At 66.5% G+C, this 17,787-nt stretch overlaps 2 protein-coding genes across 3 annotated transcripts in view; both read right to left on the bottom strand.

The window, feature by feature from the left end:
* Nucleotides 1-215: 215 nt before the first annotated feature.
* On the bottom strand, nucleotides 216-7,601 carry CDC42EP4 (CDC42 effector protein 4). Of its 2 annotated transcripts, none has more exons than XM_042802753.1 (2): nucleotides 7,541-7,601; nucleotides 216-2,166 (listed from the first exon to the last, which is right to left on the bottom strand). In XM_042802753.1, the coding sequence occupies exon 2, from the start codon at nucleotides 2,046-2,048 to the stop codon at nucleotides 1,119-1,121; it is 930 nt and encodes a 309-aa protein (XP_042658687.1). In that variant the 5' UTR covers nucleotides 2,049-2,166; nucleotides 7,541-7,601; the 3' UTR covers nucleotides 216-1,118. The 2 variants fall into 2 exon arrangements, with proteins under 2 accessions (XP_042658687.1, XP_042658688.1); XM_042802754.1 differs by lacking the exon at nucleotides 7,541-7,601 and adding an exon at nucleotides 3,352-3,595.
* Nucleotides 7,602-13,189: 5,588 nt separating this feature from the next.
* The window catches only part of SDK2 (sidekick cell adhesion molecule 2), a 49,840-nt gene continuing 45,242 nt past the window's right edge, over nucleotides 13,190-17,787 (bottom strand). The window contains 5 exon segments of the mRNA XM_042802649.1: nucleotides 13,190-14,652; nucleotides 15,701-15,827; nucleotides 16,229-16,367; nucleotides 16,996-17,136; nucleotides 17,478-17,642. Coding sequence (XP_042658583.1) covers nucleotides 14,299-14,652; nucleotides 15,701-15,827; nucleotides 16,229-16,367; nucleotides 16,996-17,136; nucleotides 17,478-17,642 — 926 coding nt within the window. The 3' untranslated portion in view covers nucleotides 13,190-14,298.

The raw sequence follows: 17,787 nt of genomic DNA, 5'->3' as shown, positions 1-17,787 counted from the left end.
AGCTCACCCGCTTCCTCCCGCAGCCCCCCGCGACGGGCAGATAAAACACGGCCACTGCAGGTGCCGAAACACTGGCCAAGGGACCAGCCCCCGGGCAGGACTCCAGCCACGCACAGGCAGCAGGACAGAGAAAGCTGGTCCCCACTTGTGCCTCAGGATGCAAACACGTATACCCCCCCCAACACCTCTCATTCCCCAGGAACTCGGGCCGCTGCTGTCACTACCAATTTCCTTTTATTCTTTGCATTTGTACATACATGGTATAAAACCCTCCTCCAACCGCCTGCGCCAGGCCAGTGTCGGCGCTGCCCAGCCAGACCGGCCCCACGACAGCGGCCGCCGGCCCCCAAGGACTCGCCCTGGCTCATGGGGGGGTTCCAGGTGTTCCTCCCACGGGGGACAGACCCACGCTCCCCTCGGCATCCCCGGGAGCAGCCGGTGTGAGGGCTGGCCAAGGGGCCATCCCCACAACCCCCGGGGTTGTTTGGAGGGTCGAGAGTCTGGGATGGATCCAACCATCCAAGGGATGGGGAGTGAGCCCACGGCACGGCACGGGGCTGGAGGCTCTTGGTCTGAAAAAAGTCCCCGAGAAACCCGGGGAGCTGGAGCTGCCCACAGTCCCGGGCCCCCTCTGAGCTCCAGAGCCAAATCCTTCCTCATGGGAAATCTCCCCTCCGTTAATACCAAAAGCGAGTAAAGAAAGTTAAGTACAAATCAGAGAGCAGTAAAAACCATATGGCGGAAAAAAATATATATTACTAAAGGGGCTAAAATGTCAAAGCCTCGTCTTGTTTGATCCTATATTGCTTTACATGGGCAAGGGGGAAAAAAAGAAGAGAGCTAATATCCCAAGTCCAACAGAAAGAACCAAAATCGAGTCTGCTTTCCCCTTCTGAGATGTGCTGGAGCTCTCTGGGGGCCGCGAGGCGTCGGGGCTGCCCCCGGCCCCGGGAGCAGAACGCTGTCCTGCCGCGACACGTCCGCCGTCGCACGGGGAGAGGGAACGAGTGAGGAGTTGAGTCTTCCCCGGTGCCACCCGCTGCAGCACCGGGGTATTCGGCCCCGTGTCCAAGCAACCACAAATGAGAACCAGACCCCTTGGCTCGGCCGCCCGCCTTTTATACTCGGATCTCGTCGTCGTCTTCGTCAGCGAACGAGAACTCCTTGTCGGGGCGTTTCGGGGGGCCCCCTCGCTGGCTCGGTGGCCCGGGGACGGGGCTGCGCTCCTCTGGTCCCGAGGTGCAGCTGGATGCAGAACTGCTGTCTCTGGGGCAGCGGGTGCCGGCGCTGCAGGACGGGCTCTGGCTCGGCGGGGCTGACGCCGGGGAGCCGGCCAGGGCGGCATCCTCCTCCTCCTCCTCACGGCTCTCCTCCGCCTCGGGGTCTTCGTCCTGCTCCCACTGCTCCTTATCCATGATGCTCAGGACGTCCCCGAGCATGGAAGGCCCCAGGTCGATGTGGAAGGACATGATGGACTCGGCGTGCTTCATGCCCGCCCCGCTCTTGGCCACCACCACGGGCAGCTCCGTGATGTCCCCGAAGTCGCGCTCGTCCAAGCCGGGGCTCAGTGGCCCGGCGGCCGCCCCGTTTGGGCGCTGCTGCTCTTCGGGGCTCACCTCCTCGGGCAGCTTCTTGACGGGGCTGGAGGAGAGGCTCTTGGGCAGCTGCCCCGCGCTCCTGTCCACCTCCTTCTCGTTGAGCTGGGGCAGGGACACAGCGTTCTTCACGAAGAGCGCCGAGTCCCGCAGCGAACCCAGCATGTCCCGCCGGTCCCCTCGCGTCACCGACTGCGAACGCTTGCTGCTGCGGAAACGCCGGGAGAGCAAACTGGGTTTGGAGGCGCCCGGCTCCTCGCCCATCTCCGGCCCCGGCTCTCCCGCCTTACTGGTGAGGAAGGAGGTGTCCCCAAAGGCGTCCCCCGCCCGCCCCACGTGCATGGTGTGGCGGAAATCGCCCAGCGGCGCGCTGATCATCTCGGCCGTCAGGTCGGCCCGCGAACGCCGCTTGGAGTGGGCAGAGTTGGAGACGAGTTGCTTGAGGATCGGCATCGCGCCGGGGGGGGGGGGGGGCGGCCGCGCCGGAGCCGGGCGTCCCAGGGGACCGGCCGGTGCTCACAAACCGGTGCTCTGCGGCTGGGCTCCCACCGGCGTCACGGATGGGTCACTCCTAGGGGACAGGAGAGGGGGACACGGTCAAGCTTGGAGGACACGGCCCTGCCAACACCAGCCCTCACCCCATCAGGCTGTAAAACACGACCCCCCCTGCCCACCAGCCTCTCCGCCCCCCCAGGAATAGCTTCTGCCCAGGGAACGGGCCCCCAAACACCCCCCCCCCGAGCTTCCCACACCCCTGAAACGAGCAGTTCCCTGACCCCATCCATGAAGCAGACGTGCAGAAAGGACCGCAAGCGAAAAAACCTGGGCGCGGGGGGTGTTGCAGGATGGTCCCCGACCCTGTGCCCCACACGTGAACGGGCACAACGAGGGATGCAAAACGCCGTGGGCACCCACCGCGCCCTCCCCGCCGCAGCCCCAGCCCGCCGGAGCAGGGCACAGCAGCGCTCGAGCCTCTGGGAGCCGAGAAGATGCCTGGGACTTTTTTTTTTTTTTTTTTTTTTTAATTGGAAGAAAGCTGGGAGGAGCAGACGCCAGGAGGAATTGGAAACAGACGGCAGGAAGTGTGTGAGGAGGGCGTAGAGCCCCCGGGAGGCACCGCCAGCCAAGCAGCGTGCCGGGGCGGGGGGAGCCGGGATGGGGACGGGCACCCCGTGGGTACCCCGTCACGCCTAGCAGGATGGGGACGTGGGGATGCAGCCTTGCTGCCCCCCTGGAGCACCCCAAAGCCTTCCATGCCACCTCGCCATCACCGCTGTGACCCAGAGGTGGCAGAGATAAAGGCCCTGGCTGACCGGGATGCGGAGCGGCACATTCCTCCTTCCCGTGGCCACCTCGGTGCCACCGGCCAACGCGTCCAGCCCAGCGCCTGCGGCCACGCAGGAGGGGGACAAGGCCAGGGCCCACGTCACCGCATCCCGCGCTTCCCCTGGCGCCAGGCAGCCCCAGGTGGTCCCGGGAGAGGCTGCCGGGGAGGAAGGGCTCGCGGCCGCCCGCTTCCTCCCTTCGGGCACCGCCGGCGACACCGCGGCCCCGTGACACGCATGGGGAAGGGACCGACATCTCTCCTCCGAGCCGGGGCCACATCCGCTCCCCGTTGCCCACCCAGCCCTGGGTGGCTCCGCAGGAAGCAAGCCCCAGTCCCCCCCCCCCCCCCCCCCAGCACATCCCAGTCCTGTACCCGCTCAGCTGGACACTGCGAGGGGAGGTCTCCCACCCCCCTCAACCCTTCCCAAACCTGCCCCGTGATGTCCGTCCGTCTGTCCGTCCCGTCCCCCCCGCCGCGGCAGCGGGGCCTCATGCAGGCTGTGGCCGGGCTGGTCCCGTGCAGGTAGGACGGACTCTGGACCCCACACGGGTGCAAAGTCCTGGTGCCCAGCCCTCCCAGCCGGGGCAGGCATGCCCCACGGCGCTGGCGGCACCGCTCCCCACCCCGGATCCCACCACCCCACGGAGGCGGCAGCGTGAGCCCTTCTCGGCAGCGCTGCTGCCGCAGAGCCCCCGGGGATGCGACAGCACATGGCGGGGGGGGGGCTGCGATCAGGGCACCTCCCAGTTTATCCCCAGTAGCTGGGGAAGAGACAGAACAGCCATGCCGCCTTCTCTGCGCCCTCAAACCAGGAGCGGGAAGGGGGGGAAAGTCTTCCCCCCCCTTCCACACCCCACCCGAACACAGCGGAGCAGCTCGCTGGAGCCCCGCTCGCCTCGCCAGGATCTCACGCGCGCCCAGCCGAGCCTGTGTGCATGGCACAGACATTTTCCCCTTCCAAGGTCTCCTTGCAGGCCGGCATTCCTCCAGCCTTTGGTTTTACATAAAACAAACACTCCCGGCGAGCTCCCCAGCTGGGCCAGGCAACCGTGCTGCTGATTTAGGCCATCTGGGGACTGTCCCTCCCTTGTATTTAGATTTCGGGGCCAAGTTCAGCATTTGTGAGATACTTTGCAAGCCTCGGCAAAGGGGCCACCGGGAGGTTAGAGAGTTACCGGCACGCCGCCGCAGCCTCCCCGGCCAGCAGCTCTCCATCACCGTCACAGCCTCCAAACAAGCCACCGCGTCCCCCCCCCCTCGACGCTCCTGCCCGTAAAGCCTTTTTGTAGTAGCCAAAATCTCCTCCCCCCGCCCCATGCCTCGACGCTTTGCTCCCCGCTCGCCCAGAGAGGTGACGGCAGCGCAGCAGGACGCTGCTGCCCGCACAGCCCGGCTGCCGGCCTCATCCTGCCCCGGGGGGGGGAGCGGGACACAGAGCCCTTTTCTCCTCCTCTTGCTCGGGGGAGAGGAGAGCGGATCCTGTGACATTCCCACCGCCGGCACTTTCACAAAGGAAATCAGGCCAGGACGGCTTCGCCACCGCCTCTCCAGCTACCTACCAGGGAAAGCTGCTCTGTAACCCGAGAGACTTTGCAGGCAGGCGGGCTGGCAGGCAGCGCTGCCCGTCCTGGGGCAGCGAGCCCAAAGCCCGGCCAAGTCCCAGCAGGGCTTTGGGGAAAGGGGAGGGGATGGGACTTGCAAGCGCGGGTCGAGGACAAGAGGGATCAAGTGTACCGACAGACCACGCGCTGCTTCCCACCTGCCCTCTCAGCCCTTTGGGACCACGAGCTCCGAGGAGCAGGAGCCTCAGGTCCCCGGGGACAGGATTTCCCCCTGCGAATGGGGGTCTGCTTGCAGGACAGCGGGGTCCCGCAGCCGCTGCGGAGGGTGGGACAGCCCTCGGCCGGGTGCAGGGCTGGCAGCAGGATCCGCGTGCCCTGATGGTGTGGGCTTCCCACAAGAACACCCTCCCCATCACATCCCACTCAGCACCAGTCACCCACTGGGACCGGAGGCACACGTAGCTTCAGGAAAGAGACCAGGGAATGGGTGCGCGCAGGGGAAACGTCGAGTCCAGCCGCGCTCCCACGCCTCCTGCCCCGGCTCATCCCGCTCACAAGCTTGGGAAAACCAAACCCGCAGAGGGGGAAAGCATCCCGGCCGGCCTGGCCGGCTTCAAACGAGCCTCCCCCGGCTTTGCCGTGCAGAGCACCCCCAGGCGCTGCCCTGCAGCCTAGAGATCAGAGGATGCTCTCCCCACCCTGGCAGGCGCTGGGGCAGGGATGTGCTGGACCGGTCGGGTCCCCCCACGCCGCCCGGGGCCAGGGAGAACCCACACACGGGGGAAGGGAGGACACGCCGGCTGCTCAGCCCCACTTTCTGGGGCGCTGCCCCTCGGGGAATCCGGCTCGGGTGGCCCTTTGATGTCGCTGCCTGGCAGACGGCTGCCAGAGACAAGGCACAGGGTCACACCCTGCCACCGCCAGCGCCGGGAGGGGACCGTCCCGCTGTCACACCCCCGCGTCGGGCTCCCCCGGCGAGTCTTCCCAGGGCCTGGGGGCAGATGGTCCTGTTAGTGCGGGCAGCCCAGGCGCCCCGGTGACCGTCTCCTCCCCGGTGCGGGCGACAGGTCTGGTCCTGTCCCTGGCACCGGGATGCCGCATGCAGTTCAGCCGTGGGATGAGTGGAGCAGCCCCTGGAAGCCGAAAGGCAGCCGGCGGTGAGCATCAGAGCCGAGGCCGGCGAGACGGCTCACCGGGGCGGGAGGCAATGCCCGGCTCTCGCCAGGGCTATGGGCACCGAGGTGGGGAACTCGCCGCCCCAGCGGTGCCAAAAGCAGAGCGGCGTTCCCCCGAGGGACTGCCGACGACCCGGAGCCAGCCAGAGTTCAGCGAGGAAACTATTGGCAGGACACGCCAGAACACGCACAGGACCATAAATCCTCCTGCTCCAGGGCCACGAACCAGCCCGCGGCTCTCCAGGGCGAGGGGGGGGACGTTTCCAGGGGGAAAGGTTATCTCCTCGCTGGCCCCAGCTCCATCTCTCACAACAACAGGGGCCGGCCGGGGTCCGACAGGATACCGGGGCTAAACAGCCCTCCCGACCTCCGCCGGGCTCCAAATTCCTGCGGTTTTGCTGGGGTGGACGGGAAGTAAACAAGCAGGCTTCCCACGGCTTGGCCACGGCACCCTACCTGCCGGCGGGGCCCAGCACCCCCCCAGCCAGCCGGTTTGGGGCAGGGAAGGGGTGTGTGGGGGGAGTGAGGGTGGGGGGCCCCCCGCGATCGCGGCGGCTGTTTGCGCTCATGACAAAACCTGGGGAACAAAGGGAGAGACCGCCACGGTCAGCACAACGCTGGCGGCAGCGGGGCTGCCTGCGGGCAGCGGCGTGGGGCGAGCCCCACGGCCGGGTCAACCCACGGCACAGAGCCCGGTGGCTGACCCCCCGGGGATGGGGATTCGGGCCAGCTTTGCTTTCCCCCCACCCCCCCCCCCAGGACCTAAACCCACTGAACCTCCTCAGTGCTAAACCTCAGCTGGATTCGCTCCACGGTCTCCGAGGGAGCTGTGTCCAAAACAGACTTGTTTACTGTGCGCCCAGTGAGGGAGAAAGCCCCATGCTCCCTCCGCTACCTCATTCCGTGCCTCAGTTTCCCCCCACACACCCCCCCCCCCCAGACTGCTGCTGATCCCAGCTCCCTTGACAACAAGCCTCCCCGATCTATACATTCAGCACTCAGAAACATCTATACTTAACTCTGCTACCGCCGGGGTCAAATCGGGGCGGCGAGGGCTGAGGCCAGCTCCCCACCAGCGCCCCCCCACCCCCCCCCCCCCGGCTCGCCAGGCTTTGGGAGCCAACCCCATGCCCAGGCTTGCAGAATCGGGCAAGTTGCTGCTCTCCGGGGCACCCATGGGAGCCGGCGTGTGCTCCCCGGGGGTGCCCAGCATTTTGGGAGGGGGTTGGGGGGGGGGGGGGGGGGCAGCCGGGAAGCCCCGAGCCCTATTCCCAGGGTGGAAGGGGATGAGCTGGAGGGGGATTTCGGGCGGCTCTGACTCAGCACCCGCCAGCACCCAGCCCCGGCCAGCCCCGGGGTGCTGCTGGACCAGCTCCAGCGAAGGGAGGATCAACCTTTCCGAGAAGGGCCGCGGGCAGCCACCGCCCCGGCTGCGGCCACCGCCGGCCCCCGGCCACCGCAAACCCACCCACCCACCCGAAACCCACACACACACACACACACACCCCCTCCGTGGGGCTCCACGGAGCGCGGGGGCGAGCGGCCGCCGATCGCCACCGCCGGGGCGGGGTGAGCCGGACCGGTTGCCCCACGCTGGGCAAACGCGGCTTCGCATCCTGTTAACCCCTTCGCCCACCCGCGCCACGAACCGGCCCCACGGGCCGGGGGGTAAGGGGAAGGCGGGGGGTCGGGGTCATGATCTTTCCCAACCCGTTACTGGAGCGGGGGCTTGCGGCGGCCCCGGGGACCCCGCCCGCCGACCGGACAATAGCCGAGCCGTGGCCCGCCTGCCCCCCCCCCCCCCCCCGTCCCCGAACCGAGCCGGGACCATCCCCAGCGTGGGTCGAGCCCCTGCGTGGGCCGAGTCCCCCCCCTCCCTACCTGCGCGCCCGGGCCCCGCCGCCGGTCCATGGCCGAGCCGAGCCGGAGGGAAACTGCCCCCCCCCCCCCCCCACCGCGGCGGGCATGATGTCATCGCCCCGCCCGGGCCAATGGCGCGGCGCCACGTCACGGGGCAGCCCCACACCCTCCATTCAAGTAGCCCTTAGTCCCAGGCGCGGCCCCGCCCGTGGAAGTGGGGGGGGGTGGGGTGGGGTGTCCCCTGAATGGGGTCACGAGTGGGGTCCCCGACCCCCTCCCGGGCGGGGTGCAGGGATCCGCGGCGGGGGGGGGGGGGGGGCGGGGATGGATTCCAGGTCCCTTCCCTCGGCGGGGGTCCCGAGTGGGGTCCCTGGGGGCAGAGCAAGGGGCTGGCTGGACCCCTGGCAGACAGACCGGAGACTGAGGAGGTGTAGGGGGGGAGGGGGGTGTGACTGATTATGCTTAATTAAAGGGAATTAAGAGCCGAACTGAGTCAGCAAGAGGAGACGGGTTCAGCCCCCGGGGCAGCACCAGCGTCCCCCGTTCCACTCGTGACTGTGACACCCACGAGGCTGCAGCACCCCCCCTCACCCTCCCAGCTCTGTCCCCAACCAGCCCCACGGCAGCTCCATCCCCCGTGGGGGGCTGTGGGATCCCTCCAGGCTGTGGGTCGGTTGGGTGGTCCACGGCTGGGTTGCGATGGTGGGGGGCACCGTGGCCCCCCCTCGATGCTGGCGATGAGCTGAAAGGGAGAATGCAGGGCTGCACGGCCGCTCCCGGGGATTAAGGCAAAACATTTGTGGGAGAAAAGGGGCGGGAGAGACGAGATTATCCCGAATCTGCCTAATGTGGCGTTTCTTGCATATTCCGGAGCGTCTGGGAATGGAGACAAACCGGGGTGTGGGGGGGGGTGGCGAGTGGGGTCTCAGGATGCCGTGAGACCCCGGGGGTCCAGGTGCTGGGACATGAAGCTGTGGGGGACCAAAGATTTCTGAAGTCACCGCTGCAAGGGGCTGCGTTCCGCCCCCCCCCCCCCCGGTTCGGTGGTGACACCGTGGCTGCGGTGGCAGCCGGGGCTGGGTGGCACTGGGGGGCACTGGGCTCTGTGATGGTTCAGCTGGTGCAGCTGCTTCCCTCCCTGGGAAGGGCAGGAGGCCACTCACGGCAGAACCACGGAGCTGCCGTTCCCGCGGGCAGCGAGGGCGAGCGCGGTGCTGCGGAGATGCCGGGGTTGGCACGGTGGGCTGAGCACCGTGGGCAAACCACCCAGGGCATGGCACCCGCAGCCCGGCGTGTCCAGCGCCTCCGCCGGTGCCTGCAGTCTGCTTCCCAGGCCGTGCCGCTTCCTCGGCTCCCACCAGTGCCGTTTTCCTAGCTGGTTGGTTTGGCAAATTTTATTTTCCTTGCTTGCCGTCTGAGGAAATTGAAGCAGGAGGCAAAACCCCGTGCCCACGGTTGAGCAGGGGGCCCTTGGGAGACACTGCTGGATGCGGCGGTGGTTTGTCGATGGGTGAGGAAGAGGAGGAGGGTTTGCCAGAGCCCCCGTCAGCAGCTCTACCCGCCCGCGTGGGGCCGGCGCGTGTTAATCGAAGGCCGGCGTGGCACTGCTCGCCTCGCCTGACGCTGTCACGGGAGCACGGAGATGGCTGAGACAGCGCAGCCAGGAGGGATTAACATCAGCCGGCTGGTGGGAGCCGCCGGGGAAGGCTCCCGTGGGCTGGCCTAACTCTGGCTGGGAAGAGCAAGCACCCACTCAACTTGAAAAACTGCCTGGGAGAGACAGGGCTCCCTCCCCTCTCCTCCACGGCAGCTCGGGCCATGCAGAGCCCCGAGGCTGGATCCGGCCTTGGGGAGATGGCAGCGAGGTTGGGGAGAGGGCAGCAAGACTGGGGAGAAGGCAGCAAGATTGGGGAGAGGGCAACGAGTTTGGGGAGGTGGCAGCGAGGTTGGGGTGCTGGGAGGCTTGGGGGCACAGAGCGGGTGGCTGCATCGCTCCCACCCTTCCTGAACCTCTCGCCGGTTCCTTTTAGTGCTTCTCAGCAGCTTTTGAAAGCAGAGAAGAAAAAAGGAAAGGCTTGAAAAGCACTTTGAAAAGCAGAGCAGGGAGAAGAGCCCGAGTTTCCCGGCAGCCCCATCCCCTCCTCCTGCTGCCAGTGCCTGCCAGCTTTGTCTGCCAACGCTGCCTCGGCTGCGCAGGAGATGCTGCCGAGCGAGGCGGGTGCTTTCCCCAAGCCCCAGTGCTGCAGCACGGCATGAGAATCACCGTCCGGACACCCCAGGGTGCTGGGAATGGGGCATTGCCCCCCCCCCAGTCCCCTCCCAGATCCCTCCAGCTCGAGGATCCAGCACTGGCTGGTGCCAGAAACCTCCCCCGCCGACCCCACGGGCACCAGATTGCACCCACAGTCGTGGGGTTTCACCTTTTCCCCATGCCGTTTGCCCAGGGGTGGGGGTTACCCGGCTAACCGGCGCACCCCAGCCGGACCCCGCTCACCGCTGGCGCCTCAGCACCCATGGGTGCAGGGGGGAGTGCCAGGACGGGCTGTGCGCAGGTCGGAGCCTGCCGCGAGCGGGCTCTCCCCGCAGCCGCCTGCCTTTCCCACCCGGCACGCTCCCCTGGCCGGCAGTGCCGGGGAGAACAGGCTCACCCAACCCACCACCCACCCGGGAACCCATCACCCGGCCGCGGTGCAGCCGCCCTGGCTTCCCCTGGGGGATCCCACCTGGAGCGTGGCTGCTGCGGGGACCCACCGCGACCGGCAGCACCCACGGAAACCCCCTGCCCCGGCACAGCTTCGGCGCAGGCAGCCCTTTAGCTGGGGGTGCCACGGTGGGTGCTGGGCACCCACGCCTGCGGGACAGGGTGCACAGACCTGGGTCCGTCCTCTCCTCTCCCCGCTGCCGGTCCCGCTTTGCCCGTGCTGCGAGTTTCGCAGCCTGGCACGGCGCAGGAGGCCCTGGGGTGCGTGGGGCTCTGAGGATGCGCCGAGTCCCAGCTGGCCCCCGGCGTGGCAGGAGGGGCTGTCCCTGTCCCCACAGCCCAGGGCAAGGGAAAGGTGGGGACACTCTGCCCCGGGAGCTGGCAGAGATTCGGAGAAATCTGGAGGAAAGGGAGATCCTGGGCTGTGGGGCTGCTTGTCCTCCACTGCACTCCGAGCATTTCTTTTTGCTCTGATTGCTCCTTGCTTGATCTAATCTCAGCCTGGAAAATAAACTGTTACTACCTGACTCCTCCAACACCAACACCGCTTCAGCTAAAATAAATAAATCTAAATCACAGAATGCAGCCCAGCTTTACAGGTCGCAACCCCCGTGTGTGGCACATAAAACATCTCCCCCCCTTTGCATCTGGGGCAGGGAGCGGGTACCGCTCCGGTGCTGCCCCGTCACCCAGCGAGGTCTGGGGGTGCAGCTTCTCCCCTCTGCCCCGCTTTGGCTCACCCAGCCCCGATAAATGAGCGGTGCTGTGCCCTTGGGAGAACCGCAGGCCGCCGCTGAGCAGCAGCCAGGAGATACGTCAAGGCCAATTTGGTCCCTGGGGATTGATTGCTGCCGACAGCTCGCCCTGCCCGGCTGCTGCAGAGCAGCCTGGAGAGCTGGCAGCACGGCAGCGCCGGGCACGGCCAGCTCAGACCTGCCTGGAGGGAGTTTTGGAAAGAGCCGGTTGTGGCAGCAGCGTGGTGAAAGCCGAAGTGGGAGAGGGGCGGCTCTGCTCGGCAGGGAGCGCGGTGTCTTCCCTCACAAACCCAGCCGGTCTGGTTGTATCTGTGCCGTGGGGAAACTGAGGCAGCACAGGGGAGATGAGCTCCCGCTGGCACTCAGCCCATCTCTGCTGTGCCCATACCAGGCTTTGTGCCCTACGCGGCTCCCGGACCCTCCTGTGGAGGTTCCACCGGGAGCAGGAGGCGAATCCACCGCCACGGTGGGATGTGGGATCCGCCACTTCCTCGGGTGCTGCATCCTTCAGCTGTGGGCAACCACGAGCAGAACGGGCTCTCCTTGGCTTCACCACCACCGCTGCCACAGGGCCCCGGGCGCCCCGGCTGCCGCCGCACCAGCGGCTTCACCTCCCGCCACAGCCCCAGCCCCAGCCCGCTCGCAGATGCTGCTGCACCCTCCGGTTTCTGCTCCTCACGGCCACGGATAAACGGGGCCAGAGTGGGCGAGCGGGGCCCCAGGCTCTGCTCTGCCCTGGCTGCCAGGGCTGCGGCACGCTGCTGTGCCGGGGAACGCACACAGACCCCACGCTGGGACCCCCCCACCCCGCTGTCCCAGCAATGTGGGACGTATCCAGGGACCGTGGCGGCGCTTGCTGGGTCGTTGCTGCTCACAGGGGCTGGCACATGCCCTGCGGGAGAGGGGAGCATCCCTTGCACGGGGAGCAACCCTCGCACAAGGAGCATCCCTTGCACGAGGAGCGTCCCTTGCACAAGGAGTGTCCCTTGCACGGCGAGCTCGCCTGTGCTGCTCAACTCCCCAGACCTGCTCTGCCCCACATCTCCGGCAGCTCCGTGCCCCAGCCGGGGTGGGAGGAAGGTCTCTCTTGCACAAGCTGGGATGCCTTGGGGCTGGAACCAGCCTGCAAACGAGGGGCAGGATCTGTCTGGCCAAATGCAGACCTCCCCCCTGTACCCCTGTGCAAATGTCTCCACCTGAGCAGGGCGTCGGGGCTCCCTTCGCTGCCCCGGGGAGGGGACGGGCACCCCTGGGGTGCTGCGCTCCCTTCGGCTCCAGCTCCCAAGTAGGTCAGATGAGTCACCTGCCAGGAACGTCCTCTGGTCCCCGCCGGCTCCGGGGCTGTGGCGATGTGCCGAGGCGGGGACGGTGCTTCTGCTGGTGGCTGCCTCTCGGCGGCGGTGCCACCGCAGCATCCCCCGTTTCTCCACTGGGGTCCGTGGGATGGGCAAAGGCGGGGGGGCGGCGGGGCGCTGCGGCACCGGGTCACACCCTCCCAGCTCCAACTGGTTCCCCAAATGCAGCTCCTCCAAAACGCTCCCTCTGGCAGCTCCAGACCTTCGCCCACGCCACGGTGAGGGTCCGGGTATGTGCCCACAAAGGGCTCCAAGCCCCTGCCCTGCCAGCAGCAGGGTCCCGTGGCAAGTGGCTGTGCAAACCCCAAAGCCCCTGGTCCTGGTAGCCCCCCGCAAGGGAACAGCCCCCGACTAAGTAAGCGGGTGCTGGTGCTTTGTCAGCAGGCCGAGCCTTCCCCAGCCCAGGGGTTCCAGCTGCCGGAGGGGTGACGGGCGATGAAACCCGGGTGCATCACCCAGATTTTCCTGCCAGGCCTGAAGTGCAGAGCAGGCTGCGAGGGCAGCTGCAAACTGCCCCGGGACAAATCCCCCGTGCCAGTGACACGGGGCTGCTGCTGGCGATGCCGAAAGCGCCTCGTACAGTGGGGTCACCTCCACTCCTTCCCCCATCCCACCCCTGGGACCCCTCTCCCTCCAGCTACAGACCTCACTGGGATGGAAACACGCCGGGATACGGCCCCCACGGCTCCCCGCACCGTTCTGGGCTCTATCCTGGCACCGCAGCCTCTGGCACCCTCTGCCCAGCTCCTTCCCTGGTGCCATAGGGCCGATACAAGCCCAGCCAGGGCAGAAGGACAGACAGACACATCCCGCCAGCCCCTTCCCTGCTGCAGCACGGTGACAGAGAGGCGAGACAGGCTGATCCTCAGGCTGTTTATTGGCATCTCCCTCGGCTCAGCCCCAGGCGCTGTGGCCCTGCCGGGATGGTGCCTGGCTCACGGGTAGGCACTGTGGGGGTTTCGCTATGCAGAGACCACCAAAACAGCCCCAGAGCCGCCCCCCCCACCCTCCCCGGGCATCGCTGCTCCCACGCACCCCTCCTGCTCCCAGGCTTCTGCACAGAACCCCATTAAAAAAAAAAAAAAAAAAAAAAAAACAACAAAAAAAACACCACCAAAAAACCCCAAATCACCAGAAATGCAGAGGGGTGGCTACGGTCGCTGCATCGCCCCGTCTGAGCCCTCGCCAAAGCCCTGCACAGCCCCTGGGGGGAGAAATCAGGGGGGACATCAGCACCGCATGCACCCCGGCAGGTATCTCCTGGGGTTTAAGTCCTGGGTTCTCCTGGGGGGGCTGTGCTGAGCCAGGCACAAACGAGGGGAGGAATTAAATGTCCCCTGGGATCGTAGCACAGTGGCTGCCCCCTTCTCTCAAAGGCTGGGGTGGTCCAGGGAGGAGGTTTCACGTCCAGAGCTTTTAAGATCAGCAGAGCTCTTCTTGCCCTCTGCAGTCAGGGTGGGGGGTGGCTCTGCGTCACCGCTTGTCCCCAGGTCCTGGGGGAGGCACAAGCGGAGTTTGGCACGGCGAGACCCCTGCGCCCAGCCCGGCAGCACCCCAGGGACCCCGGCAGCAGCACCGGGGCAGCCACGGCCAGTGGCAAGGGCGAAGGCCGGTGCAATCCTGCCAGCACCCCAAGCCACCCCACCTCGGCCGGGGGGGGTCCGTACCACAGAAAAGCTTTGGCCAAAACAAGGGGGAAAGCGCTCAGGGTCCTGCTCCGGCACTGCCGAGAAAAACGAAACACCCACCACAGCACCGAGCCTGAGCCCGCTGCCCCCCACGGCCCTGCTGCCATCCCCAGGGCCCTTCAGCCTCTCCGCTTCCTCCTCCTCCCCGCTGCCGTTTTTTTCCTTAATTTCTTGGGGCTTTTCTTCTTTTTTTTTTTTTTTTCCCTTCTATTTTTGTGTTGTTTGTTTATTTGTTTGTTTCTCCTGTTTGTTTGTTTGTTTGTTTTCTTCTGCTTAAATATCAAACGAAAGAAGAAAATCCAGCGATGGGGGCTCTGGAGCCGGGGGCCAGGCTGCTGGGCGGGCGGTAGAGGGTACCAGGCTGGCTGGGGGGGTTGCCAGGGGTTTGGGGGGTGGGAGTCCTGCTGGTTTTGGGGCGGAAGAGGCTGCCCTGCTGCGTGGAGGTGCTGTTGGAGAGGGGTGCGTGGTCGGGCTCCCCCGAGTCGCTCTCGGTGTAGCTGTACGCCTGCGCCCGCGAGATGCCCTTCTGCTGCCGCCGCCACGAGTTGTAGTAGGTGGGGTCGCTGATGTAGTGGTTGACGAAGGAGTGGGCTTTCTGGTGGCCGGGGTCCACCTCGTACTCGCTGTCACTGCCCTAAAAAAACAGGGTGGGGGGGGGGCATCACCCACCAGCCCCAAAAAAGAGGGCGAGCTTTCCCCGTGCTCTGCTGGGGATGCGGGCGAGCACATTCCCAAAAATCTTTAGGGGCTGCGGCACCGGGGGGGTGTGTTTCTCCCTTGTGCTAAAGCCAAGCAAAACCTCCTACAAAAGGGTCGCAGGGTCCTGGGGCCCTTTGAGGGGGTCCCCCGAGGCTGCGATGCCCCCGGGAGGGTGTTTTTGGGAGGCGGGTGCTGGCGGCCCGGCCTCTCCCGCTGGCGGTAATTGGATTCAGCCGTGCACAAAGGGCCCATTGAGGGCGGTGGGGGCCAGCGCCAGCTCCCGCCGCTCTTCACAGCTCCTCAAAAGCCACTCAAGCGCCGCTGCGGCAAGAGGGAATGGAGCCGGCATCTGCGGCGCGAAGGCAAAAAAGGAAACAGCCGGCGCAGGCAGCGTCGGGGGGACCCCCTGGGGCCGGTCCCCCTCCCGCTCGGGGATGGCCATGGGGACCCCCAGGACCTTTCCCTGGGCTTCAAGCTTTGCCTGTTCAGCTGCTGCCCAGTATCTGTCGGGGGGGGGGGGTGATGCTCCCGTGGCCGCGCTCCTGCCCGGCCACAGCTGCCCCTTTCTCCGGGAGGAGACAAAAGTGCCATTTTGTGGGGTTGGCAGAGCCCCGGCCGTTGCCACCAGCGACCGGGCAACGGGACAGTCCCCAACCCCGCTGGCCTCCCATCCCCTGTCCCCAGTAGCCCTGGGGGACACCCCCCCAGCTCCCCGCAGTGCCACATCCCCAAGCACAAGAGGATGTGCCAGCTTTGCTCTGGCTCCGTGCCGCGAAGACGCGGGGGATGCTGCTGCCTAAAAAGCAGGATGGGGCAGGAGAGCGGGACCAGCGTTGCTTTTCCTAAATGCGCACCAGGACCTGCGGGGTGGTGGGCAGGGAGCAGGGCTGGCGCTCGGGGAGGGCCCCCAGCGACATCCATCCTGCCCCTTGCGTCCCCCTGCCCCGAGCCCCTGTCCCCACGGGCAGCCCCGGGGTGGTCACCTGAGAGTCGGAGACCTCGGAAGGCTTCTCGGTCAGGCTGCTGCTCTCGGCAGGGATCAGGTCGTTGTACTTGGTCACATCCTCATCCGAATAGTGGAGGCTGCCGGGGCTGGGCCGCGGCGGGGACCTCGGGGAGAGGTGGGTGCTGAGCGTGGGTGCCCCACTGGGGCTGTGCCAGGCAGGGGATGAGCCCAGCCGACCCCCGAGGCAGGCGCAGAGACCACCCTCAAGCCGTGCCGAGCCCTCCCCGCAAGGGCCCTGTCCGTGGTCCACGAGTTCTCAGGGATTCCCAGCTTTTCGGGCTGTTCAGCATCCCGGCACATCAGGGCTGGCGCAGAGGCTGCAGCTCACGGCGGCGGGGGGGGGAACACCGGGCAGAACAGGGTCACCCCCCCGGAACACCAGCCCTCCCCAGCCCCACGCCCATCCTACGGTGAGCCCACGATGGAGAGAGGGGCACAATGACTGAAAAAATGCCCCCCCCTGCCCAGGGAAGGGGCTGCGGCCGGCGGGGAGGGGGGTCCCTACCGGGTGTAAATGCCGTTTTTGCGGCAGAAGGAATTCTTGACGGAGAGGCGGCGGTTGTTGAGCTCCAGGGCAGGGAAGCTGCCCTCATCCAGGCTCACCATCTCGCCGTGGCTCAGGGCGGTCGCCTTGGAGCTGTTCCCTGCGGGGACGGGATGCTCAGCCTCCCCCTGACCCTCCCCGGGGGCAGCAGAGCATGGGGAGGGGGGAGGCCTGGAGCCTGCACAGGGGGGGCTGTGGAATGGGCTGGGGAGGGTTGTGCCAGTTCCAGCGTTGGAGAAACCACAGCCTGGGGGATGCCCAAGAGGCGCCAGTGCCGGCGCAGCCTGCCCACCTTGGCTCACCCCCTGACCTGCCCCGTCGCCTCCGGCTCCCGGCTCAGCGGCTCTGTTTGCTTAGCCAGGAGGTCCGGATTTTCCCCACAATTTGAGCCCTTGCTACAGCTAAGAAAACAGAGCTCTGTTTGACTAATCCCAATGACCTCTGCCGAGCCCCCCGGGCTGCCCTGCCTCCGCAGCTGACAGCGGGACAAGTCGCTTATTTAATCTTGGGCTGCCAGCGAGCTCCAGGAAGCCCACAGCATCTTTACAGGATGTCACCCGGTCTCTGGAGGAGCCGTGTCCCAGGGAGGCAGGCTCCCACCGCCCCGCTCAGACCCCAAAAGCAGGTAGGGGGGCCCTGGAGAGACTCCTACGGGGTCAGGGGTCTGCACCCCACAGCTGGCACCCCCAGAGGGTCCCGTCAGCACCCACCACACACCCAGCACTCACCTGAGTCTGACTTTTTGGAGTACTTCTTGCTCTGCCCACGGATGATGAGCGCGAAGACGAGCAGGAGGATGAAGATGAGTCCCACCAGAGCGATGACCACCAGGAACCACCACTCCTCGTAGAACGGGTTGGCTTTCTGGGCTGGGGCACAGCAGGGAGGATCAGAGGGGGACTGGCATGAGGGGCAAACCAATATGGATGGGGAGACCCTGCTCCAGGGCACGGGGTCGCCTTGGGGAGCTTTGCAAGACCTGGATCCATGTGAGGGAGCGGGTTAGAGGGGGATAACAAGGGGGCTTTGCAAGGGGGAGTGCTGGCAGACGGATCTGGGGCTCTCTAGGAGCCAGGCAGTGTTGGGGAGATGGGTTTCAGTGATGGCCATGAGAACAAAGCAACACTGGGACTCTCCCTCTGGCAGAGGGGTGACAGCAACCCCCCCCCCCCCCCCCCGGGGACAGCCGCATGCTGTCCCTGCTGGCTACCTGACACGGAGGGGGAAGGCGTGCTGGGGGTCCCGTAGCCATAGTCGTTCACGGCGATGACACGGAAGTCGTAGCTGACCCCCTGCTTGAGAATGTCCATGCTGAAGGTGTAAGAGGTCACCTCCTTGGGGATGTCTTTGATGAGGATGTCCCAGAGCCCCTCGTCTGGAAGAGAGAAGGGGCCTGGGAGGGGGGGGAACCGGCTCTGCAGGACCCCCCCGGGGCGAGGGGCTGATCTCCCTCCATCCATGTGCCCTCCTCCAGCCGCCCAGCCCTCCCGGCCCCACCAGGCACTGAGCTTGCTCGCTGC

The sequence above is a fragment of the Tyto alba genome, unplaced genomic scaffold, assembly GCF_018691265.1.
Source record: "Tyto alba isolate M040663 unplaced genomic scaffold, T.alba_DEE_v4.0 Super-Scaffold_39, whole genome shotgun sequence".
Taxonomy (NCBI): domain Eukaryota; kingdom Metazoa; phylum Chordata; class Aves; order Strigiformes; family Tytonidae; genus Tyto; species Tyto alba.
The sequence above is the reverse complement of the archived record's forward strand: the minus strand, read 5'-3'. Positions and strand labels throughout refer to the sequence as shown.

What these genes read in the sequence shown, in the direction of transcription:
- CDC42EP4 (XM_042802753.1), bottom strand. Translation starts at nt 2,048, where the DNA reads ATGCCGATCCTCAAGCAACTCGTCTCCAACTCTGCCCACTCCAAGCGG.